At 42.6% G+C, this 26,792-nt stretch overlaps 1 protein-coding gene across 2 annotated transcripts in view; it reads right to left on the reverse strand.

The window, feature by feature from the left end:
• nectin1b (nectin cell adhesion molecule 1b) overlaps positions 1-22,512 on the reverse strand; it is a 131,534-nt gene extending 109,022 nt beyond the window's left edge. For both annotated transcript variants that reach the window (XM_070906247.1, XM_070906248.1), the window contains exon 1: positions 21,679-22,512. In XM_070906247.1, coding sequence (XP_070762348.1) covers positions 21,679-21,730 — 52 coding nt within the window. In that variant the 5' untranslated portion in view covers positions 21,731-22,512. The remainder of the gene's footprint in view (positions 1-21,678) is intronic.
• Positions 22,513-26,792: the final 4,280 nt, after the last annotated feature.

The raw sequence follows: 26,792 nt of genomic DNA on the forward strand, positions 1-26,792 counted from the left end.
GCATCAGCGCAGACTAGACGAGCAGCTCAGGTGGGTGTTGGGAGGTTGGGCTCCGCTTACCTCGCCGTGTCACTCCGTTTGTCGTCACCGCCAGGAGTAAAAGGGGAGGTGGAGGGGCGGATGGTGACGAAGCCAATTATTTTCACCTATCTGCTGCTCCCTGCCAGCAGACATGTAATCTTAAACGGTCTCAGTGATCCCTGGGCAGGCTTTGAGCCCTTGGAGAATATGGTTTCACAGATGAAGCTGTCACAGGAAACAGCTTGCGTTCGGCAGCAGACTTTTCAGATGCTTCTCACCTGTCGCCTATTAGAGCGTTACGACAGGAATTTACAAAATCCTCATTTCCTGAAACAAAAAAAAAAAAACTAGCTTGTTAGCATTTTATCTAAGGATGTCTGTGTAATCACCAATAGTTTTGTTAAAACAAAATGTACTGCTCGCTCAGTGTCTTTTTTATGTAAATGTGGAAGTGTGCAGTGGCATATGAAAAAAGGGATTGCAGCAGTGAGCTCTCAGAGAGAAGGCAGGAGTGGAATTTCAGCTCTGCAGAAAAGAATAGCAAGGTGTAGGCAGGGATGCTGTTACAGTTTAAGGATCAGGTGATGCAGACTGACAAAAAGCTGGACTACAAAGTGTCCCCGGGTTATTACTACAAATAAACGGCAGAAGGCCGGACGAACAAAATTGTTAACTTCTACCCTAAGGAGGAAACTGAGCCCTCTTTTGATGAGTCAGCCTTCCCTGTGGTGAGCAGGATATGAACGGGGTTTAGTTTAGTTTCTCAGCATTTCTATAGCAAGTTCACATCATGGCAGGACCTGTAGCAACCAACTCTCCACTGAGTTATCCCTGTAGTCCACAAAGTTACACAGAGTGGCTAATGCTGAAGCAAATGTCAGGAGTTTAGGCTACTAAAAGCGAAAGCTGACACTTGCAGTTCCTGCACTCCTCTGAGATACTGAGGCTTTTTCCTAGATAGTGAATCGCTGGGCTGCACACTAAATCTATATCTTTCCTAATGGCAAGTGTGAAGTACCCTTTTGAACAGAAATGTAGCTGTGCCATTCCCAAAGATGGTGTCTGTAATGTTGCCGTTAAATAGGGCAGAAATCTGTTGCTGAAAAAAGACTGACGGAGTCGTCTGATATTCCACCAACGCACAAGCGAGTCTGCCTTTCAAGACATGCGTAAACCCATTCAAAACTGAATAAAAGGCGTCCTTCTATCTGTGCTGAGTTAAAACAACCTGTTTTGTGAACGCAGACCCCCTCCTCCCCTCCCCATGGTGTCCCTTTAACCCTTTAGATAATGACAGCTTTATAAGCCATCAGTGTCTCTGTGTCTCCAGCTTCAAAAGCTCAGTGCCACTCCTTTACAAATGCTTTTTGGCACCGTGCATCATAACAGTGATCACTCATAGACTAAAGCAGTAAACATTTTAATCGTTTTAACCCCCTTTCATCCAAAGAAAGGTCAATTCTGGGTAAAACAAGACAACAATTCCATTACTTGCAATTAAGGCCACAAAATAAGGGGCAAAGCCGTACCAGCATTTTAATCGTGTTTCTTAATAAGATGGTTATGTTACAGTTCTTCAAAGCATGACTTTATTGTTGGTTTCGGTTGTAAGTTACTGTAAAGACGAATGTCCCAGAGACTAGGGAGACTTCAATAAAACGTCCTGTGTGACCTAATGCTCCTTTAACTTGAGAGCACTCAGAGAGCGCATACCTCCACTAAGGCTGCACAATCCTTTATCAGTATGTTCAGTCGAACAAGGGCAGAAGTTCTTGGCAAAATAGCACAAATAATATCCCATCCCATTTTTTAATCCCTGGATTCAAACCTGGATTCAGCACCAAGAACCAAGAATTTTAACTCTGTAAAATCTGAAATGTTCAGATATGCTGCTGACAAACAAAGTGACGTCAGCTCTGCAGATTCCCTAGAAAGACCACAGGGCACAAACATGAGTATCAACCAACAATGAGTCTGGCGTATGTATCAACGTGTTGGTTCCAGGTGGACAATTAGTCACTTGTGAGTGACTGTACCACAGCATGTTCTTTGCTTTTATCTGTATTCTCATCACTGTTGGGTTCAAAGAGGCACATCCTCCCAGAGCCACCTCAGATCTATAAATACCCTACATTTATATTTCATTTATTTCACTAGAGGCGAATCAAGGCAAGCTTTCCTTCTCGCTAATGGATTCCACACAATGAGACTGACTGGACATCAAAGTTGTATAGAAAGAGCTTTGAAATGAGGCCATTAATATAATTTTTGTCTTTCTAGTGCTGGACACATGTTTGCAGCACAATGTGATTGTAAATTTGTCAATTTTTGTTCATCCTTTCATGTCCAGAAAGTAAACTAAAAATATTTGGGATATCTTGCGATGCATTTTGTAGATATGCGAGCCAGTGTCACATGACACCTACAGTGAAAATGGCATCATAGGAGACAATAAAGCTTTTACAAGACACTAATCCTGTAAGATTACAGCCCTCAGCTGATACAGTAACTGCACTAGCACAAACACAACTGATGTAAATCCAAAACCAGCCTCGACACACCTAAGCAAGAAAGACAACTTTGGAAATGGCGATACTGTGTAATCTGAGTACAGTTGGGAGACGTGTCTATGTATCCATATCCCAACAACAGATGCAGATATGGATGTACTTTATATTCCACATCTTAACAAAAGGGTTCAGAACAGCAGTGCTCCTCCAGGGCGTCAGAGAAAATGGATACAAGGGAAACTGAAACACCATGATGAATATTATCATTACATTTACTCTTGAGGCATTTGGCAAACACTGTAATCCAGGGTGGCTACAACAAGAGAACAGACAATGGTTCAGTTTCTAGCTCTAGGACACTTCAACGGGACACACGGTTGATGTTACATGTTAGATAAGTTGTAGTAGTCAAGCAGTCAAGTTAAGGGGTCGACTCCAAACTTCAAAACAAACCAAAAGTTAAATCAAATGATATCTTTGTTAACCCATTTCAATTTTAAGCACACACAAGGACACTTGATAAAATATCATCTCCAAGCAACACAATGGCAAAGAAAGCACTGAGAGAAGTACAAAAGTGTTTCCTATCGAGGGAAATTACAAACATCAAAAACCAGGCCAAAGAGGTGTCAAGAGCGGTGCTGTAATCTGATTTGGGGTTGGGCCTTTAAGTCAAGTCAAGCCTCTTCTCTATGGAAAACAGCCCTGTCAGGGCCTGCGTGGTGGGCCCTCTCTTTGTGTCACTGTCATTTAGCATCTGCACCGGCCTGTCAAATAGAATGCCACCCTCGCACTGGCTGCTAGCCCCCGTAGGAGACAGGATGCTGAACAAAGGCCCCAGGATGATAGATGATGTTATACAACGGCCACTGTTTTTGTCAGTGAACGGGGGGCCCTCTCCCTGACATCTATTGATGGATATGATTCTGAAAATTCGTCAGTGTGTGAGATGAAGCCATCAGAGGAAGCAGAAAGGCAGACAGAGGGAATGAAAACAGAAACCTGACGATATCAGTGAACGGCTCAGGGACCCAGGTTAAAGTAATTATCTGTGACATTTTCATTTATGTAAATGTTTGCTGTTCTTTATCATTAGCTCATAAAAGCGATCCAGTCCAGATCAAGAAAGCTTTTACATCTGCTGCTCTAAACGCTGCATCACTCCTGGGGAAAAAAAAATCTTCTTTTCACAGAAAGTGATGCTGTTGTTTGCAAAAGTTGAAAACAATAGTTTGAAAATAAACAGGAGAACTTGGGGTGTAAGCATGAGCATCACTGTGACTGAGCAGACGAAGAAAAGGCCAATGACTAAACACATCAACTAAATCAACAGAAAATCCAAGGAAGCAGATGCCACAGAGGCTGTTGCTTGCAGAGGAAACTGTTGTAAACGCATGATGTTTTTTTTCAGAGATCAAGGCGTCGGGAAAAAAGAGCACTTTCAGCACAGTCCACTAACACCTTCTCATCAGCAGCAGCACCCCCCCCCCCCCCCCCCTCCCCGACATATGTATTTCCGGGTGCCGAACATTAAACTCCTCTGTGAGCTTCAGCACCCAGAGGGCTCATGTGTGAGTCATGGCCACTGGCTGGCCTGATACACAATGACAGACCCTGCCTTGGGCAGACAGAACAAATGCCATCATGCCACACTCGGCTCACAGCACTGCAGCACAAAACACAGCCATTAGCTATCTAAGTAGGCAGCTGTGTCTTAGGAAACACGTTCAAAAAAGGGAATTGGCATTTTACCACACAAATGCATCACTGGTAACTGAAAGAAACGATAAGCATAAAACAGACTTAACAAGAATTTAACTGTGGCGACACCAGCTCTGGAAATTCCACATTGTGCTTTGTGACAATACAAGGCTAAGACACAACCTCGATGTTCTTCACTAGGTATCAACCTCATTCTCAAATGGGCTGAGTATGCCAAAAATAGTCATTCATGATTTGTTTGTAAAGAAATAAGTTATTTTCCTTTCTGGTTCCAAATACAGATAGAATCTGAAATATGCTGCCAAGAACCAACATAATAGAAAATCTCACTGGCATATTGATGTACAACTCTAGCCTTACTCAAATACAATCTGTCACAAGCAATACCATATGAGTTACAATGTGAATGTCACAATCAGTGAAGGAGAAGGAATAACTTTTTCTTTCACAAAAATGTGAGTAGGCAACCTTGGCGTACTGTGTAATAATTTCCGGAAGATAGAATGAACACATGCCAGTGCACTATGTGAAATCAAACGTCACAAAGTTGCAACAGAAAACAATCACCAAAACGAACCACGGCTTTAGACACAAAGTAATAACAGCTATCTGAAACAAATTGTAATTCTTCTTTGGCTTCAGTGGAGTTTTGTTGTTGTCAACTTGCTCAACTCGGCCCTCAGAGACACTCTGCACAACTCAGGGGATGTTTGTCGAGATTCAATCAAAACCAAAGAAACAATATTTGAAGTGTTTTGTGACCACTGTAGTATTTTACTTTCCATCAATAAAATTCTTCACTTTTATTCAAAAAAACAACCCCTCTGAGAACTTTCAGCATCCTCTCGTAACTCACTTCCTGCCCATTCTCCAGGACTTGCATGTAAACTTGACATATAGGCTGTAACAAAATCCATCAGGCTCAGGATCTCTGGATGCAGTTTTTTTTTTTTTTTTTTTACGTGCTCACAAACACATACTGGCCTTGGTGTGAAAGGCAGAGGTCAAAGAGCAGCAACAAAAGGAAGCCAAGTGTGCTTTGAGTGCGACACACCTGGCAACAGCGCGACAGACCTCTAGATGAGTGTGATTAACCCCCTGGCCTGCTAGCTTTGTTTTCTTCTGGCTACATCTGCTCCAGTGAAGCAGCGCAGGCTGCAGGAGTTAATGTACCGGTGAAGAAAGCAGGCCAACTGCAATCTTTGAAGGTCCAGGAGGGGGGATATGGGACTTCCGTAAAGCTAAGACACTGAGAGGAGGACAGCGGAAGATGGATCTGTCTGTCTTGGATCACCTTTGCCTGAACTGTTTCAAAAAGACAGCGAGACATTTGTGCCAACATGTCAACCGCGGGGGTGCAGCTTGTAAATAAGACATTAACCTCTGTGTTTACGAAGGAGCAATGTGTTTTTTTTCCCATTGCAAAGTGCTTTTCCATAGCAGTGCAGCACTACTGTAGCACGCGGCTCCCTATGAGGGATGGGCGGGGGTGGCGAGGCAAAGAGTAATACAGCGTGTCAGTTCCTTTCTAGGGATAAAAATATTAAATCTTTCCGTTTTCAGAGAAGGGGTCCATTTTCATTTTTCACTGCGTCCTTTGCCTCTCTAACCGACTTGAGAGGATAAAAAAATGTTTCTGTCTAGGATATTTGTGCCAAGGAAATCAATCTATTAGCTATAAGCGCTGAGATAAGTTGCTTTCTCATTATGTGGAAGGGAGCTGCACACTGATGCTGCAGAGTGCACTTACTCGTGCACACAATGAGGCCAGCACGTGACCCCCCTCCAGTGCTGGGTACAAACACATCCCTTCTGCAGAGCTCTGGGCGAAGCGTTAAGGACCATCTGACTGAATCCTTAACATGACGCCGTCCTGACACATCGCGCAGGAAACACAGACCACTGTGAGCATGTGTGTTACTAAAAATACTTCCACACATGCAAGCACACGCTGGAGGATTGGATCGTATAGTAGTACCTCACCGAGTGTGTGTGTGAGGCGACCTTGCATGAAACAGAAGCCTCCATTGTAATGCATGAGCTGCGGCCATGCTGCCTGAGCTCATTCAGCTTCTTGGATGTATTCATTTCCTCCAATACTTAAAACATATAATAGAAGAGGGAGGAGCAAACAGCTTTGTACTAATAAATCAAAGAGTAAGTCTCCCTGCAGAAAGGTTACACATTTCTAAATGGATCCTTTTTATACATCTTGGTGGGATTTTTCCCTGCTCAGCCTTTGATTTACAACACATCAACTGGCTCTTGAGTTTTGAAGCCTTGTTGATTCATAAGAGGCTGACAGCTCCTGACAGTCTCCTATAAATATTAATCATAAATCTAAGGTTCAAGTAATGGTGGTGAATAATCTGAAAGACATAACCAGTCAAGAATATTAATTAACTAAATTTAATTAATCTTCTGAATAAACTAGTACGGGAAGTCGTCTCAGGGCCGATGGCTACATTACCTGACTGAGAGAACAGGCAAGGAGGCACATGGTGATGTCTCAGTCCAACTTTAAGAGTTGTGTGAAAGTAACTGCATCAAAAGATGTACATCAATTCAGCTTGCAGTTGTTGTTTTTTTTTAATTAAAGCTTTGTCTAACCAGGGAAATCAGCTGAGAGCAAAATTTGATTTACAACAATGACATGGCAGTTTTCATGCCTGCATATTCAGGCATCAAACCTGTGGGAGCGAGTTTTAGACTCCTGCAAAGATTGAGAAATAATCGACAATTATGGGGATTCAAATAGACTCGCATTATCGTGAAACAGTAATGCCTGTTATCCTCTCGTTATTCATAAAGTCTACTTTCTCAGCCACCGCATGAAAATCTGTACTGTCTACATAGATGAGCTAAACAAATGAGTCTACATAAGCAGCACAAAGGGCTTATTCATGCCTGGGAGATCTTGCTACTCGTCCTTGAAATGCTTTCAATTCAAAATATAACACCTTTGATGGTAGTTTTCATTGGTTCCCCTCTTAAATTTCTGCTGGCTTTTCAAATATATATAAAAAAAAAATAAAAAAAAAGATTTGTCAGATGAGAACTCTGTTCAAGGTGTGTGGGAAGGTAAACCTCAAAAGCACACAGATAAGCCTTTCATTCCTAGCTTTTGTTTACCTCACAGGGAATTTTAAAAGGATATCATTCATTATTCAGACTGTATTTGCAGAATACAGACTCTTAGCTGAGCTTAGTTTCGGAGATGCTCTTTGTATAAATGTTAAATAAACCAGACCTTTGCCTTGACAACGCATGACTGTCATTCCCATACTCAATAGAGATCTTCCACAACAGGCCTATACCATTACTCTATCATACAAATGACAAATGAGCATTTTGAGCACTTTGACTGATAACCTTTTAATCCACCCATCATTTTTTTTCTAAAATGGTACCACTCGCCTTCAGTTATCTAACTGCCCACTTTCCTTCACACATAATACCACTGTGGCCATCTTCACAGCCAGCTGTACTTAACCAGTTCCCCCTGCTGTGGCTGTTATGATTATTTATTTTGATCTTGTGGTGATTGTGATTGAAGATGCCAAATTGTGCTGCAGGTTTTTCTGAAACTTATCTAGAAATCTTACACTTTCTGTGTTTATCCATGGGGAAAAGTGCAGCAACCGACAGTGATTGCAAGTCAAAGAGCAATGCTTTGTTGATTTGGAGTTGATGTACTGCAGAGGAATTATGAAAATGACAGCTTCTGTGCAGACAAATGTTACTGCTGCAAACCATTAGGATGTGTAAGGACTGGTGCAAATGCTGTCGATTTTACTAGGTGGGATTATTTGTTTTATTTGTTTTTCTTTCTGTTTGGAAATCAAAGCCATAAACTCCTAGAGGGAATTCAAGCCTGTGATACATCCAATTATTTTACAAATGCATACTTTTAGAGAAAGTGTAACTTGGGTAATGGCCTGATTTTAACACTGCATGAGCATGTCGTCACTATATTCATATGAGAGGAAAACATGACAACAAATGTACCCGGGCTCAGTACCCTGATGTGTGTATGTTTGGGATTACTGCAAGTGATAATAACCTGGAGGGTACAAACAAGCAGGGTGAGTCAATTATCCCGTACAGTCAAATAAAGCGCACCACTGAAGTGCGTATGCCTGGACAAACAGCAATGTCTTAATCTATGTGGTAAATAGTTGTATTCTCAGATGGCACCAAGTTTCTGCTTGATGGATTCTTCGAGCTCAAAGCGTGAAAAGCAGTTGTGGATATCAAGATTCCCCTGACACTCATTCACCGATGATCAATTTCCCATCCTCCATCCTCTGACCTGCCCTCACACATCAGCATCAATCCAACACAAGTAAATACAGTGAGTGGCTTAATGCATTTTCCTCTCCAGGGATTCTGCAGACTAAAATGGCATCGGGAGGGTAAATAAATAAATATTCTGTTGAGTAGTGGAGTGGATTGCATTCTGTTGAACAGTGAAGAACCTTTCTTCCCCCTGCTGTCCATAAAAAGGGAATGAAATTCTTTTTAGTTCAACTCTCTGAGCATAAACAGCCACGGACACGGTTGCGAGAGCCCGGAGTTGGATGATACTAAAAGTAGCGATAAAGCTAAGGACAGAGGAGGCAGGCGACGTCCCTTGTTAAACAAAGCAAAAAGGCACCACTGCATAGTCAGCATTTGTACTTGAGGAGGGGTAATTAGAGTCCTCCTTTAGCGTGGCCTCCATTCAAATTGCAATCAGGAGTTTGGCACAACAAGGACTTTGAAAATCACTTCAGCTAACTAGGTCCATCCACAGTGCTGCACCATGACATAATACTTTGGAAATACAGTTTAATTTTCATCACTGCACCATGTCAAGCTATGAATGTGTTGCCTTTTTGACAAACAGAACAACGTTTCAACTCAGTTGAAGGGGCATATGTCAGCAAGACTGGCTGGAGGAAACTTTACTTGGTCACTCTTTCAGAGCATAATTTCATACGATTTGATTAATCTCTCCGAGCACATAATCTAGTGTGCTGCCCACAGAGTGCAGCAGTTCTCACCCCACCTCTGCACAGCTGCAGCTGGATAAGCTGTGATAGGACGAAGGGCACGGGTAGCAAATACAACACATCCAGCGCTCGACATTGTGACCTTGACTGGAGAGCAGGCTGACAGACGGTCTCTCTATCTTTTCACACTGCCGAAAAGGGCCTGGTCCAATTACAGGCACTGGGTACATTGTCTTGTTAACTTCAACTCCGACTGTACATTTGGGCAGCTCAGAGATCAAGCGCTCACTGGAGTTTAAATTGACAGAGCTACCTTTTCCGCTGTCACAGCCTCCTGTTTTAGTCTGTCACTGGCGGCTGATGGAGGAGCAAAATGAGCTGTCTGAGGCATCTATGCAGATAGTGACGGCATCAAAGTCCGACGATTCTGACAGCCTTCGTAGGAGGTCTGACTTTTGTTAAGCAATCTAGTAGAAACACACAGTAACTCAGACACCACAATGTCGTAGAATTTCATGGAGGAGGTGCGCACCTGCCTCCACGGTTTAGTCTGTCTGCCACGACGTGTTGACAACAGACAAACACACATATCTGGTCACATTAACACCTACCAAAGCTACGGTATTGTGCAGCAACAGCATTGGTAGACCCATGTAGTGCTGGAACAATGTGTCAATTAATCATGTTTAATTAACAACATTTTGGATAATTTACCAAACATCCTCTGTTTCCAGCTTCTCAAATGTGAGTATTCGCTGCTCTGTTTATATCGTTGTAAAGGGAATATCTTCGGGTTTTGAATGAAACATGCAATTTGAAAACATCACCTTGGGCTCTTGTAACATTTCTCATTATTTTCTACCATTTTATAGATGAAACAATTTGAAAGAATTCATTGACCAATAATGAAAATAATCTTTAGTTACAGCTCTAGAGGAACGTTTCTTAACTAAACGACATTAAACATGTCAGGTTCTGCATCAGTGGAACACAATCCTGTGGCTTTGCTGTGAACTTGAAAGTGGAAATGGTTGAAGCTCAGACAAGACAGCAGCTGCATTTGATCCAAACTTCACGAGATTACTAATGAGGTATTGACCTATAAATGGCACAGAAATGACAGCCACCAATATTGACCTTTAAAAGAAGAGTACATATAAAGATTGTCTCCCAAAGCTCAGCACTGTGCATGAGCCAGAGGTCAATACCAAGACTCCATTAGAGTCATTTAAGTAAAACATTCTCCTGGAATAAAACACCACATTTAGCTATTTGGCCAAATGATCCTGAGGAGCAGGCATGGAATATTTGAATGTTTAAACAACACGCAGGGCTGGCTTGATGCAAGTGCAGCTGACAGACTGAGGAGCAAGAGGCGACCTAGCCGTGCAGACCACGGCTCTGAAATACGCCTGAGTGTTAATTGGAAACACAGCACAACTGCTTCCTCACTGAGGCGTGTCATTGGAAAGGAAATAAGCAGGAGCAGCAAAATATACAAAGACACTCATGAGGATAAAGGAACACGGCTCAATATGATCGGAGCAGGCAGATGAGACGGCGCTAAATACACATCTGACTGAGGCAACACAGTAGTCTTAACACGGACAAATAAACCTTTGTCTAAAAACGCCCTCGTAGCAAAACTGTTATGTGTAATTTGTAATATTCAGGAAACTTTTTTTTCCTCTCTGGACTTACAGGAATGTATGTGAACAAGTTCCTTATAAACTTTTTCATTTTTCCCGTTTGGTATGGGACATTCTAGCTTACTATTGGTGCCAGATCAAATCCATGTAATTCAAAATTTCATTATTTTCATGTTTCTAGCTAAATTGAGGGATTAACATGTCTGTGTCTCAGGTTTAGGAGAATCTCAGCGCGCATTGAATCCACTGGTTCACACATCCTGAAAAGCTGATTTTGTGCCGATATGTGTTGATGGCAAGTAGATATATTTTTAAAAAAGCACTCAGAGGATCTGACATTTGTTTCACACAGGTGTACTCTTGCACTGCTAGAAGAGTATCGCATAACACAGTTCTGGTGCCCCTATGACTGTCCAACACCCTACCCCCATTCCCTGACCTCCATTTCCCTGTTGGTCAGTCCACAGCAAATCCGAAAAGCCTCCCAGCATCTCCATGGCGACGGGCCTCAGTTGAGCAGATGGCCTCAGTGTGCCGCGCGGCAATTAAAGAGGGAGCGACAAGCGGGGAAAAGAAAGTGGGTCAGGATCGGAGGGGGCAGGGCCGGCAACGCGAAGCTGCCTCTGCCTCTGGCCTGCGCATAGATGTATGCATTTGTACACTCAGCACACACACATGCGCGCGCGTGCGTTCATGCCTCAGTGCACCCTTTCCCGGGTCTTCCCAGCAAAAACAAATATCCACCCCACGCCGGTCACGAAGCGTCAGCTGTGGGAGACTGAAAAGAGGGGGTTAGGGTGACGGGGGAAGTGCGGCACACAAACCAACTGCCCCCGAATCTCACACACTGAATCTCTCCAACGGTAAGAAGTCAGAGAAACTTCGACCAGAATTACACAGGCAAATCCCGCAACCCAATCAATAGGATTAACCCTTTAAATCCCACATAACGACTTACAGAATCAACCCCCTGTTATTTGGATTACTTCCGCAGGAGCAACACTCACTCGCCAGCAGGAATTGCTTCTTTTTTTTTTCAGCTTAACCAAAATTTCCCAAACAGCGGGGATGAAACACACCCTTGGCGATGTGGGGCAAATCCAATCAGTTTCATCCCCCGACTACTTTCATCGCATATTGGGCAGTCTATTGAAACATGGGACTTCCATTCATCTCAACTTGAACCCGCTTGTTATGAAAGATCTGATTGAGCTTCTGAATCACTCATTACTCAAATTAAGAAAGCTTTAATTAAACTAATTTAGCAGACAATATGATCTTTAGCACATTATGGAGCTTTTAATTTAATTTACTGTTTTATGTGTCATAATATTCTTGCAATTATGCAACAGGCAATACGTTTGTTTGAAGATAGCTTTAATGGAGAATATGAGTTGGTTTAGGGGGGGTCCATGGGCTTCCCGCATAGAAACAGAAAAAAGGCCTAATGAGCTGAGTCTTTTCTTCCAGCGAGCAGCCCAATGTGCCTAAATAGAACTTCAGCCAAGAACACTATTTCAAGGAAAACTAGAATCACCCTTTGGACATAGGCCTCATTCAGGAACAGCATGACCCTCTGCAACTCCCATCCCCTGCAGGGTCTACATGTAAATATCAATTCTGTTATTTTCCCTTGCAAATTTTTTTCCTCCAACGTAGGAAGGAAGGTAAATCCTTAAACCCTTTCTGCAGAACAATTTAAAACTTGGCCTCCTGAAGGGTGTGAGTCTGCAGGCCGTAAGACGGAAGGTATTTTAAGGGTTTTGCTGCGGTATTAAACAGCCTCTATATCAAGTTCCACACTCAAACATTTGTTCCTCTTTAGCTTCTATTTTCAGTATCACAATGCTGACAAAGAAGGTACACAGTGCCGGGAACAATTGCAAGCCCCTGTTTCCATCTCAAATAAATATTTACGATGCTGGTGCTCTATGTGAACAGAACATGGTTAAAGTGGGGGGAGAAATTCAACTTAGATACATCAATAACGGCAGGAAAATGCACTGTTCACTCTCACACATCTGTGAGACTATGAGCTATGTGGGTGCAGGGTCAGTGAGTGGGTGTTCTTGTGGCCACTTATATCTGCATAACTTATCATCATATAAATGTTGTGCCTCATATGTTCGACACGTGGGCCGGATAGGGGGGAACCCTTGACCCCCCAACCTTCTGTTTCCCTTGCCTGACGTGACATTTGGCATCTTCATGGCTCAACTGACAATTGCTGTGAACTACAAAATGGCCCTGCACGATTCCTTTACTGGTATCAAAGCCCTCTCCAGATTCCTGACTGGTTAATTCCACTTGCAAACCCGTAGCCAAGCAAGACAGCGTGCTGCCAGAGTGGAGGCTCCCATGTGGAAACCCCTGGCAAAGTTATTCAGCTGGAAGAGGCAAGAAGAAGTCAGGAGGAGGAGGAGAGAAGTGGGTGGGGGGTAGAGCAGGCGTTTTATATGCAACTATTCTGCATTAGAAATGATTACCTTCAGGGGAAACAGTAAAAAGTAACCCAGACAAAATGTCAACACAGACTAGAAGTCAGATCAAGGTCAACTATGACCTGGATCATTCTAAACTTAACCATAGCTCAACCTTACTTCAGTTACCATGGCAGTCTACTCCTAACCTAAACCCTGTGTGAATAGCAAGTGAAAAACATCATCATATCTGATTCTTTTAAGAGCAATGCTCACCAGGAGCTGTTACTTATCTCTCCAAAAATAATAAATTAAGTACATACCAGAAATACTGCTGCCACCACACATGCTGGCAGAAACTAAAACTTGCAGCAATAAAGGTATTATGGGATGCATTTTCATTCATATTTGACCCTCATGTTTTTAATTTAAGTTGAATTTGCATAAAGTCACTGTTCAAAATCTATTATCTTATATTTGCTGTCATCTTTCATAACATCCATTCTTCAACTGTGAAATATCCTGCCTTAGACATTTCTTTAGTGCAACGTAAAACCAAAACAGCAACAAATATCGGCCGAAGAAAAAAAGAAACATTTCAGATATGAATATTCATATGTTGGATAGGCTCTAGAAGATACAAAGGGTGGTAGAGGACAGACAGGTACAGCAGCAGGTCCTCATGAGGGAGACCGGCTTTCCAGTCAGTCAGTCCCTAAAATAATATATTAGGGATACTGCAGCAGCCCTGTGTGCACTTTCTGTGATGGAGACCTCTGGAGGGTATGAGCACATCTTCTATTTATGAGTATGAGTCCCTTTGGTCCACGTTCCTATAAATTTCTCCTAATAAATGTCAGGTATGAAAAGAACAGAATTTAATGCATGTTCCCCTTGTTTTCTTCCTTTTACTGGCATACGGTGTAGAGGAGTAAATATAGAGGAGTAAATATAGTTTAAGCACAGCACAGCCATACCTTACAGCTTTGCTTGTACACATACAAGTCAATAGTTTAAATAGGTGTGGTGCTGACGCAGACTCTGTCTGTTACAGCCCGAGATAAAGGGATAAATAGAACCCCTTCCCTGCTCTGAGGAGGGGCTAGTGGTTAGATTACTCAACCACACACCCACCTCTTTTTCAGACACATTTAAATACATAATCTACTGATAGCCACATACACTGCAATGCTGGTTTAAAAAGGACAGGGCATACAGGAAGAAGGTAGAAGCCATTTGGCACACCTGACTTTCTGAAAACAATGAAACATTGGAGTGAAATCCAGCCAGGCTTGAAACTGGGGAATCAATAGCAGACTACATTAGCTGCTTTGGCATAGACCCTACTAACAAAATGGAAGGATCAATGCCAAACTGCAGGCCATCTCTGTGTTTATCTGCATCCCTTTCACAGCTAAGTTGAACCATGTGCACTAGAAAACAGACAAAATGAAGAATTTCTGCCACTCATGTAGGTTGACCTCAATCTCAGCATAATGCCAAGCGCTGGGAAACTATCATGTCAGCTGTGGCACAGGTGGAGTGAAGAAATAATAGCCAAAAAACTCTCAGAAATGTTCACATTTATGCAATAGAAATCCTTTTTGAATTGAGCAATTATCTTTAATGTCGATCACAGCAGGAAGCGGTGCAAACATGAATCAAAGACGCACACTGAGAGAAATATGAGCTGACCTGTTATCAGTCATATTTTGCTAGTCTGTCTGCACAGGACGAGGGCACTAAGGAGCTTTGCACCAAGCTGCAGCACACTGGAAGCTTAGCTATATGTCAGGGAGAATAAATAAACCTGTGTTTGTGTTTTCTAAGCACCCCCCCCACCCCCCGTATACACCACCGCTGGTGCTGCCCCCCTTCACCCACTCCCATTTACAACCACGATGTTGCTTTGAAGCACAGTCAGCTCCCGGAGAGATATCAGTGCGGAATATTAAATGAGCGAACACCATCACTCATTAAAAAGGGAAACATTTCATGAAACAAACCCCCTTTTGTATCAAGTGCTAACCAAGCCGAGTCTCAGCAAGCACCGTCCTCAAATGCAGAGCGAGGAGACGGGGGGAGGGAGGAAAGGGGAGAAGAGAGATGGAGGTGGGGAGGACTGGGGGGGGGGGGGGGGGGGCGGGGGGTACACCCAAGTTTGTAGAAAGTAAAAGAGAAACATTTTAAGTTCTGGCAGGAGATCAGCTGTGAGCCTCGTGAAACCCCAGGTGCTGTGTGACAATGACAGAAATTTCGATACTACTTTGATTCTGAACACTTCCAACAAAATTTTTGAAATGTTCAATGTTTTCATTTGAATGTGTTCTGCAAGCTAATATTCCATTTCAGCTTCACCCCTAGGGTATTTATCAGTGGATGGCATGTGCAGTGGGTGAGCTGGAAGGCTTGTAATGGGATTGACAGATACGGTTTTTCAAGGCAGTGTGGATGTTTTCTGTCAGAAGCTGGAGATAGTTTGTGCAAATATTCAATGTCTTATAAGTTGACCCGTTTGAGGTCACACATTTTGAAAAATGTAAGAATTTTCATCAGAATTTGCTTTTTGCAGGATAGATAAGCCACTTATCCAGCAGTTGAGTGCCTAAAACAAGAAATTTGCAATGAAACCAAGAGTAAAACGGCTCTTTCAAATACTTAAGGCTGGAAGAAAGAAACTCTGAGGACTTTGAAAATGAATTCTACTTGAAATGATTGAACAATTACATGATATTATTTCTTAACAGTGGAATTATAAAATAGTGGCAAAGAACAACATCAGAAGGATATTGCTGTCAGTGAGAAACTTCCATCAAATATTTAATTGAAGGCCTAGACTGTCCCAATACATCAGCCAACTGATATATCGGCCTGACCCAGGACAGTAAGAGGCAGAGCTGCAGGCCAGCTCTTGTCAACAGACTGCACAAGTCAGCACAAAATTCAACTGAGTCAAACAGCAGAAAACATGGCAACAGCATCAACTAGTCCATCAAGTTTTAAAATGAGTCCCAGTCCACCTCAACACAACACGAAGAAGAGTGAAATACAGAAGAGAGCAGACCAAAGACGAGCTCACAGCCAATGCAACAAAACCTCAAAGCTGATCGAGCCAATCAGGTAACAGAAAAAGCATTTTTTATTTTTTCTACGACACGGCTTGATGATTTTTCTGTAGCTCTGGTGTCAGGTCAAGACACACTTTGTATTTCCGCCTTACAAGATCCATTTTCTGCTTTATCCTCAGACTCAGCAGGTTGTTCACTGACTGGTTATCAGGACTTCTTTGCTCCTTAATGGAGGCACATCAGCCCAGCTGCCTGTTGTAAATTGACTTGTTCAGGCAGTCACACAGGGGGGTGGGAGCAGCACTGATCAGATCTGCTTAATTTTAAAAGGCATGCAGCCTTAGTGGGAAGACCAGGAGTTATCCACTCTCTCAATCCCAGATCAGCCCGTGACTAAATGCCCCATTTGTAAACCCAGACACAATGAGCAAAAAACGGTATTCCCATATGGTTTCCTTTTTTAAACCAGTGAAGCAGAAAATACAAGACGACTGCATAAAAAAATTAAAATGATGCATTAAAAGCCTGTGTTCCCTTCACACAGGGGCTTGGAAAAACACAGAAATGGATGCAGTTCCTGTGAAGACATAAACATGATTTGCCTCTAACTGAAATGACTGATTACAGGTAGCTATAGTAACTGAGCTAAGGGAGAAAGAGTGCAAAGAAACTCTGCTAGCAAGCCAAGACGGTGTCACATAAAAACAGTGCAGACTGTCAGAATCCCTCCAACATGTGAAATTATTTACTTTTTCTTCAGAGAAGATTTACATCAACTCAGGAACCATAATAAGCCTATTCTCTCTATCTGCTCAGAGCAATCTGACAAATGGCAAGGAAAATGTGGAACAAGTGTTGTCAGTCAATGCCATTCTCATTCTCAAGAGCAGAACAGGAATTTAACCATTTAATCCCTTGACAAGGATTGGCTAAATAGAAAGAAAAAGACTCGACAGATTAATGCCAAATCAGAAAAGCTCAGGGCGAGATTTGATCCCCTTTATTGATTTCCTTTTTCCTTACTTTGCTGATTCGGCGATTTGAGTTGAAACAGAGAAGAATTTCAAGGATTTAAAGCATAAAATTGCAGCTGCAGCTTGCTGATAAACGTGTTTTCCATCCTGATCCAATATGGTGACTGTCGGCTGTGAAGAAAGTAAAGGAGCAGCAGAGGACACCGAACAGACACTAAACACCACAATGACAACCAAATGAAAACACTGCATATGATACTGAACTGCATGTTCTGACAAAACAAGCTATCTGGTAACCTTAGACAGTCGACGTCTGGGACAAACATTACTTGTGATATTTGACTAAACTTCCCCATCCCCTAAAATAGCTTCATACGGTGACGAGGGGATCAGATCCACACTGTTTTATCATCACAGAGACATGCAGCAGAGCTGTAAGCGCCTCACTCGAGGCCTTGAGACATTCATTTATTCCTTATCATGACCAAAATCCTGCATATAAACTACAGACTCCAAACAATTGAGAGAGGTGAACTTAATTTAACATTCATCCCGTCTTTAATACTATTTGTGCAGTCTTCTGCACGCAGAGAACACTCCATTTTGTCATAACCTTTCCATTATTTAGGTTCAGTGCTTATCGTCATGTTTTATTCATCTATTTTGTGATACGCAGCCTTTATGCAGAGACCACAGGGGCTGGAAATGTGCATCATGAACTTACAAAGAAAACTGAGAATGTGCTTCTTGGATCGACTGCTGTGGTGTATGGAACAAAACTTAGCTAATTCAAATATTTTGCCAAAGAAAAGAAGAATCACTCGCAGCTCCTGAAATTAATGAAGGGCCACTTCATTTCCAGAGTCATAGCAGAAATAAAAAAGAAACTGCGCTTTACAGAGACATTTCACACAGTGTTTTGAGAAGGATTTGCTAAAGAGCTGACAGCAGAACCACAATGAGCTAAATGCTCAAAGAGATGAAGTTTGAGTGGCCAAGTGCATCCATTAGTTCCTATGGCAAAAGCGAAGCTTAATCTCCTGTCAGCTCCCCTCAAGCTGGTCTCCCAGGACTCGGAGCTCTCTCTCCCATCCATCACCTCAGCAGGGACCAAAGGGAGACTCCCCAAAGGAGCGACGATCAGAGCAATTTGCATTCACACTCAAACCATCAAGGCCCAACAATCCCATAGTGGCTCTCTCCATTTCTCTATATCACCACTGTCATCCAAATGACATGCAAAATGCCACAGACCAGCAATTACAGTTTTCTTCAGAAGAGAGAAAAAAAATTAGCAGTCAAAATGCTAATTAAAATGTTCCAAGGGGGGCAGCAGTGTTTGTTTCATGGCCCATCTGAGGAAACATTTTGCTGCCTGTTTCAAAGCTCAACATTAAACATCAATTGCAACACTATTTATGAACATGCCTGCGCTTGTCCTCAGACCCCCTGACTGCTCAATCAATCAATCAATCCAAGAAGAAGAACGGCACTATTTCATACACAAAGGTAGACTTCAATGTGCAACAAATGAGTCTGGAAAACAAATACACAGCCGCACAGCATGTGACCATTTGTCGTGAGTCAAAATGAACTGTTGTGTGTCTTGTGCTTGTGCATCGAAATCAGGCAGTTGGTTGCACAATTAACCCGAAAGAGCCCAAACAATAAAGCTGTCAATCACAACGAAACGGGAATCATCTCCCGTGGTTCACTTTTCTAAGGGGACGCCACATGAGAATCAAACAGCAAATAAAGTCAGTTAAAGGAAAATGACACCAAAACGAACGCGGCTGTGTTGCGATATTTGTAGAGAAGCTTACCAGCAAACATTCTGGAGAAACTCATATGAGAGACTGCTTGAAATGACTGACAGAACTGAACAACAGGGGTCTCCAGCAGAATGATTTTAGCTTGCACGCTGCCAAGTTTATTATGAAGATTATAATTCACAACTGCAATTTTCCCCTACCTGAATAATAGCACATTCAAAGTTTATGCTTGTCCACCATTCAGCTTTCATTTCCCAAATGTTTAATCCAACTAAGATGAGGAATTAGAACTGGAAAATCTCCTTATCCCACCGCTGAGAGTGATATCTATATGGGCTCATTCAGCAACAGGACCCGAGGATGGAGCCAAGCCATAAACAACCACCTGGTTGCTAATTCAATTCACACTCAATTAAATATCAGTCTGGAATACTGGAGAGACCGAGCACTAATATAAGAAATCAGGAGCAGAGCTGCCGTTATTATTCACAGATCCATTATTCTCACTGTTCCTTTTTGATAATCTGTTTGGCGAGCAGCTCGGAATGTTTTCTGTTTATGAATTTGGCACTCTTGTGTTTTCTAGAAATGGTTATTACAATGACAAGCACAAATGGCTTTCCCTAATGGACAACTGCAACAGGGTTTGCTGCTACTTGCATTTGTTGAGGCCATTCCCCCACTTGTTTGTGCTTGGGTGATGAGGGAAGAGTCTGGAACACGTTGTATATCAATTAGGCCATCAAAGACAGTGGGCATTTATGGCAGCGCCCTTTAACCACGGGGTGAAAGATCAAATTCTTGTTTTTGCATGTCAAAAGAAATGGGTTCCAACAACTGCGGAAATAAAAAAGAAATCCAAGCCCTTCCCTTCAAGAAGATGTGTGAATCATGCAGTCACTTTGGTTTTAAATAAACTACAGCAGTGAAAAAAGAAAGAAGAGCAAAGTGTATTTGTGTCTAATTAGACTTAGAAAACACCTCCTGCTTTACTCAAATGAGACATTTCCAGGACGCTTTAAGTGCAATTTTTGAGACATTTTCCGCTCACTTGATTGAACAGCTTCAAAAGACTTCCACCGCAAATCCCAGGGGAACTAGTTAATCCTGATCTTCTCCACAAGCAAAGGGCTCATCTCAATGTAAATCAGACGCGGCTTTTGATCAAAGTATTCAATCAGTCTTAAAACACATGACGCCATAAGGAGCCTCACCGCGAACAAGGTCAACATCTTGGTTGTTCTCCAGCTCGAGGGAGGTGAAGAAGGAAAAAAACAGCCCAGATGTGACTAAATATTTGCCTAGAAGAGACTTTTCGGACTCATTAGACTAGAGAAGGATCAACGACCACCAAAGCAAGTAAACATGTACATGCTGCAGCCTGTCAGAGAAAATGAGGATATCAGTGCCATTTAAAACACGACCTTTCTTGACCACACTTGACCCTCTTCCATTCCTTTCTTAAAATAGGGGCGCCAGACAGCATTTACTTGTCCAAGATGTAAACAAACCAGTAAACTTCCAGCTAAGCCTTAAAACCCCTCTGCATAAGGGATCTCTCTCTCACACACACACACACACACACACACACACACACGGGGCGTATATTCATGGTGTTTTGTTGTTGGCTTGTTTTGTTTTCCAATTAGAAGGTTGTCAATATAACCAGAGTAATGACGCTGCTTCCAATAAGAGTCAAATACACTTATTAAGCATGTGCTTAAATAATTAGGCCCACTTTGGGAAGCTTTAATGTCAGGATGATCAATGTCAAATTATCACTCCATTTATCAACCAACCAGTGCTTCCCTCAACACTTCATCCTCCGCCCACAACAAACACACACACACACACACACACACACACACACACACACACACTATCTCTCTCTGTCTCCTAAAATCTATTATGTATTCAGGACAATTTCTCAGAGTATGACTGGAGCCAAAGACAAATGTCATCATTTCCTGAGTCACTCTCCCTCAGAAAAGATCAGGATTGAATATGAAAACAGCAAAGCCCCGTGGATTTCACTCACATTTGGACATAATTAGGCCTTAAATTCTAGTGATTTACAATATTCAACAAACAGACGGGAGCTGGGGTTAGCAGGCCACAGGTTTCAGTTGTCATTCAGGAGCACTCTGTGGCTCCGAGTTGCAATTACAATGTGATATTGGAAAACTTATTGGAGACTGCCGGCCTACACGCTTCGCGCATATCGCCATCTGCCTGCTGCCCGGGTAAATTCATTATTTTTGCAGCCAAATAAGTATTCTGCAGCCGTTTTGTGAGGGCTTGATTCTGAAGACTGGGAACACTTTCCACTTCTCCCTCACTCATTTGCACATCCTGTTGCAAAACACAAACCAAGGCAATCAAATCGATCCACCCATTCATGCATTAATCAAGTCTGTGTTATTGCAAAACATCACACCGCGCTCGCACACACACACACACACACACACACACTGTGGAGCAGGGAGGTGATGACAAAATGAGGCAGATGTGTCTCAGATGATGATGGAGTCTGTTTTCTGCGGCTTACCTTGGACGTGCAGCGCTAACAGGAGTATCCACATCCCCACACACATCGCCATGGCTCCTCAACTATCCGGATCTTGTCTGATAACCTGAGAGTGGATGAACGGGGCTCACTCGAGACGACAAAGACCAAGCATGTAACTTCTGCAAATCCCACTTCGGCCCGAACTAGTCTACCTCCCTCGCTGAGCAGTAGGAGACTTTGACACAACTAGAGGATCGGTGGTGCGCTTCTCCGTACCAAAGCATCAATTTCACGTCTGCGGCGGTTCCCTGGCTGGCGGAGAGTTTTTGCACTAAGTAGAACCTGGCCGGGTCCCCCAAAAATGAGATCCAAGCGGCTGCAGATTTGCCGTTTAGGTGATGGAGTCTTTTAAGAGACGGCGGGCGAGGAGAGGAAGGTTGGGTTCTTGTCAAAGCAGCTCTTCTAGTTTAACCATCTAGCCTTTGTTGCTCCATCCACCGCAGCGGCTGCAGAACTCTCTCTCTCCCCCCTTCCAGGATCGGGGATCAGAGGTAAAGTGGGCGGGAGGTCCTCGATCGATGCAGCGCTGGGAAGTTTCCAACACTTGGGAGAGTTCCTCGGGGGAAATGTCGCCTTTTTTTTCTCTTCCGTCTGCAAAATTGACACAGCACCTAACAGACACTCTGCCGGCACCGTCCCTGTTTTAGTTCCTCAAGTTCCCGGTTGTCCCTGCCTGCAGCCACGGCCAGCCGGAGAGATCCGCACACCAGGCCGGTGAAGTTGTTGTAACTCTGCGAACGGTGAGGATGCCCCCCCTTCTCTTTTTTTTTGGATGAAATACAGTGGAGCTTTATCCCGCTATGCGCACCGCCCCGCTGATCTGCCACCACAGTGTGTTGCTGACTATCGCTGACGCTGTGGGAGAGATCGGGATCGGGTGACGTTGTGCAAAGGGAGGAGCCTGGATTGTCCTGCAAAACGCAAAAAGCGTCGCCTGAAAAAAAAAAAAAAAAACCCTACAGCAGACTGGTAGCCCCCCCCCCCCCCCCCCCCCCCCCCCCCCCCCCGCGGAAGTGACCGCCAAACTTTTTTTCTTTTTTTTTCTTTTTTCTCGTCGATCGTCATTAAAACGAGTCTTTCGGAGCAGAAGGTGATGCATTTATAAAAACTATTCTCGGAGGAAAGAGATGGATCCGAGGAGACAGGGTGGGGGTGTGAGAGGAGCACGGTAACACAGCCTGTACAGTCATGCTGAATTGAAACTATGCAGCCTGAGACACCACTCATGTGACAGCCACCTAAACCTTGAAGGGAAACGAGAATCACAACCAAAACTGACATTGTGATGCCTTAAACAAATGGTTACATTAAAAGCATAGCCTCACTCTTGTAGAGGAAGCTGCCTTACATTTTTATTTTATTTTGTTCATTTTCTCCATTTTCTCCCCCATGTGTAAAGACCAGCAGAGCAGCGTGTCACATTTTGAGGACCACCTGACAGGCTGTCAGTGAAACAGCAACTAACTTCAAATGAGTTAAATAAGGGAGAACATATTGTATTTCTCACATGCAGGGCACCAACATGGATCCCCCTCAATGACTCCAGCAGCATCCCAGACCTCATGTGAACCACAAACCTAGCAAATAAGTCAGAGTGGGAAAGTGAAAGCTAGAATATGATCCACAGTGAGGTAACGTTTTGTAAATTAAAAGTAGGGGAAGTGACACTGGAGAAAGAGTTTTCTTGTGATGGTCTTAGAGGAAAGAAATGACTTACAGAAGTAATTGAAACATTTCCTTTCATCTTCAACTATATATGAATGTGTGTGTGTGGGGGGGGCTAACCGTACTCAGCCCCCCTTTTTCCTTCCTTCCTTCCTCCTCACTCCTCAGCCAGTTCATCCTTTTCCTCAGAAGCAAACAAACAGGATCAGGCCTATGGATGTGATAACACTTCCCTCTTGTGGACAGTAGTTCTTCAGATAATTGCAATAGACCAGGACCAGCATGCTTAATGTTGCACAGGCGATTGTGTTGTTCTGAGTTTGCAGGTTTGCATGTGGTCAAAATCCTGTCTTTGGTCATGATTTACTATCGTCACCACAGAATTATCTGCTGAACAGCAAGACAAATTACCCGGCATGACAGAACAGCACTGTGCCAATGGGTTATTAGTGTAGTGTTTGGAGCACGGCAACATAAATCACAGTGTATAAAGTGGAAAACCATATGCAACATGCGCTATCCTCTCTAAGTGAAGGTGTGCTGTTAATAAACATGCGTACAATCCTGTTAAACGCAGTAAAAGTATACAGATACACTCAAGACTTGACATTTTGTTTTGTCAAAGATGCAAAGAAAAACAAAAGGGCTGCCACTTGAAATTCTGTGCGCTTATCCCAAAGTAATGGTTTTAGTCAACTGAGTCATGTCAACTGAATGTACTATGTAGTTTACAGCTGAAATCTGTTACGGTTTATTGACTATCTATTGGGTATCATGCAAGATAGCAGAATTACTTCCAGAGATATATAAATTAAACACACAGTATGGTTTATCAATGTCAATTTTACACTACATTTTGGAAGATAATCACTTTACTTCATAAACCTTGAAAGGTCAGTGCAGCAGCAGCCTGGAGGTATTGAAAGATGGGTAGTACTCCAATTTGGACTGCAGGAAGGGAACATAAAATCCTCTCCTTCTAGGACAACTTCCTTAAATGTGCCTTTGAGCAATGCACTTAACTGCTCTCGTGCAGGTGGCTATTGGTCAGCAATGGTTGCACTCACGGCGAATGTGTGAAGCTGTTTGAGTTGGAATCTCGGCATCCTGACATACTTTCCATGGCAGATAATAGCTAAAAAAAAACACCGGGTTTGCCTTTTGCCTTTGGTGCATTAACTCCGATGCCCCCTTCATCGAGCGGCCGGGCTTGTGATTGATTTACAGGCGAGCTGATGAAATTTGATACACTCGTTCTGAACTACAGCTTGTGCCAGAGCTCAAGGCGAGGACCGAGCCACTGTGGAGATTTAGCAACTGTTCTGCATAATGAATGTTTGGAGGTGCATGAGAAAAAGTGTGGCTAAATTATAGGGTAGGCCCAATAAAGGTAAGAGATGAAGTGTTTTCTGATTAATATATCAATGTCAAGTAAACGGTGATGATGCATTTCACTGCAGACAGAAAGTAATTGATATTCTGCTGACAAAAGTATTACTGATGTGTATATTTAAAACAGTGATACACTATAAGCTACTTTCTTTCAGGCAGTGCAGATTTTTAGAATATTGGTTTCCATAACAAATACAGAAGTAGACAAATGGTCACATTTATCATGTTATCTTTTCTTGGAATTAGAAGATCTAATTTGGTGACTTTGTGATCTTATTTCATTTTTTTTTTTTTTAGTTTGTTCTTATTTTGAAAAATGATCTCAAGGCTGTTTTAAGGCTCCTCGTTCCTTGGAAATTAAAGGAAAATCTAATTCACTATAACCCCATAAAACTCAATAGGCAAATTCCATATTCACTTATATTGTGTCATATATCAATAACCGTGACACAGGGTGTGAGTCTAATCTGCCTCAGTCCCGAGTGCTGTCATCTCCTCTTCCAGTGACGCAAACACATGACACACGACATCTGTTGTATTGGTGACCTAATGTAAGCTGTCACAAACTTGCAATTGTGAGCACAAAAATGATGGCAGAACTTTGGCAAAGTGCTGATGAGCGAAACAGAATTCAGGTTTTCAGCCAGTCCAGAATAGCATGAAATCTGCATTGGGCCTGACCCAAGTCTGCCTCCCTGGAGAGCAGACAACTCTTTTGATCCAAAACTGTTAGTTTCCCTGGCCTGAAAAACATGTGATAGAGAAATCTATGTCCTATAGAAACAGTCCCCAGCTCTCTGTGTTTGTCCTGAACAAAGACAGATCGACAGTGTTTATATTATATTCAGTGTTGATCTCTTCACACATGAAGATCTTACAAAATATGATCCTCAGGCAGAAAGCAAACGTAGTCCTGAACGCAGCAAATTAACATCTGGAAACAGCTAACAACCCTGCCGGGCTGCTGTTAACTGTTGCAAACAAATGACTGACCATTTTAAAGTAATGACTTGATACAGTGGATGGTAATTGTTTCGGCTGGTAATGTCTTCAATCCTACATTCTCCATAGAGATGGCAACAAAACATGTCAATTACTGAATGAGTTATAAAAAAGTGTTGTTCAATCTCCCAGCAGTTAACAGACAGGGACACAGATGATTATAGATCATTTGTAGACTGTAACAGCCAGCAGCTCCCAATCAAACTGGAACACGGTGGTAACCACCTGAGTGATTTTGATATCCTTACAGCCGATGGAGCTGAAATACAGACATGTTGTTCCCCAAAAACACAAACACAGCATAGAAGAGAAAAGCCACCACTGCACAATATGAGGCAGCTAATCTCCTTCAGAGTGAACAGAAAGGTCTTATCAATCTTTCACAGTGTTTTTATTGACAGTGTGTTATCTTTTTCTTCAAAAATCAATCAAAGGGACAGAAATGGGCTCTCTGGCATTACCAACATGTGCTTCAAAATCACTGGAAGAAGAAAAGAGGAAGTCTTACGGGGGTTTAACTCTCAGTAGGTCCTAAGAGAAGCCCAGAAGACATTAGATGACAAGTCATTCATGCTCCTCTCACCTCTAACCAAGGGAAAATACCTCTGTGGACAAAGATGAAAATAAGATGGTTCATGAGGTTTGCAGCAGTGGACAATGGAAAGGTATTTTGAATATACGTATATGCATTTGTCACCTGACCTCTGCCCACGTACCGCTCTTCAGTAGGACGAATGTGCAGATGGAAACATCTATCTGTCATGTGAAATGTATAATATATGTTATGTTTAATGTCGCTTGCATATTTAATGGGATCCCTTGAACTGACCTACACAGGATAAATAATGTTGTAATATAGTGAAATGAATTAAAGTAAATATTAAACAGGCCTCTGTGTGTTTAACAGCAGATGTGTTTTGGTGCCTGATTTGAGACAAAAAAATGTTAACATTTAAGAGTGAGGCTGATACTATATACTACTATATATAATACTATATGATACTCTGCGGTCTGCATGATATACTGCCTTCAAC

This window comes from Enoplosus armatus, chromosome 5 (assembly GCF_043641665.1).
Source record: "Enoplosus armatus isolate fEnoArm2 chromosome 5, fEnoArm2.hap1, whole genome shotgun sequence".
Lineage (NCBI taxonomy): Eukaryota > Metazoa > Chordata > Actinopteri > Centrarchiformes > Enoplosidae > Enoplosus > Enoplosus armatus.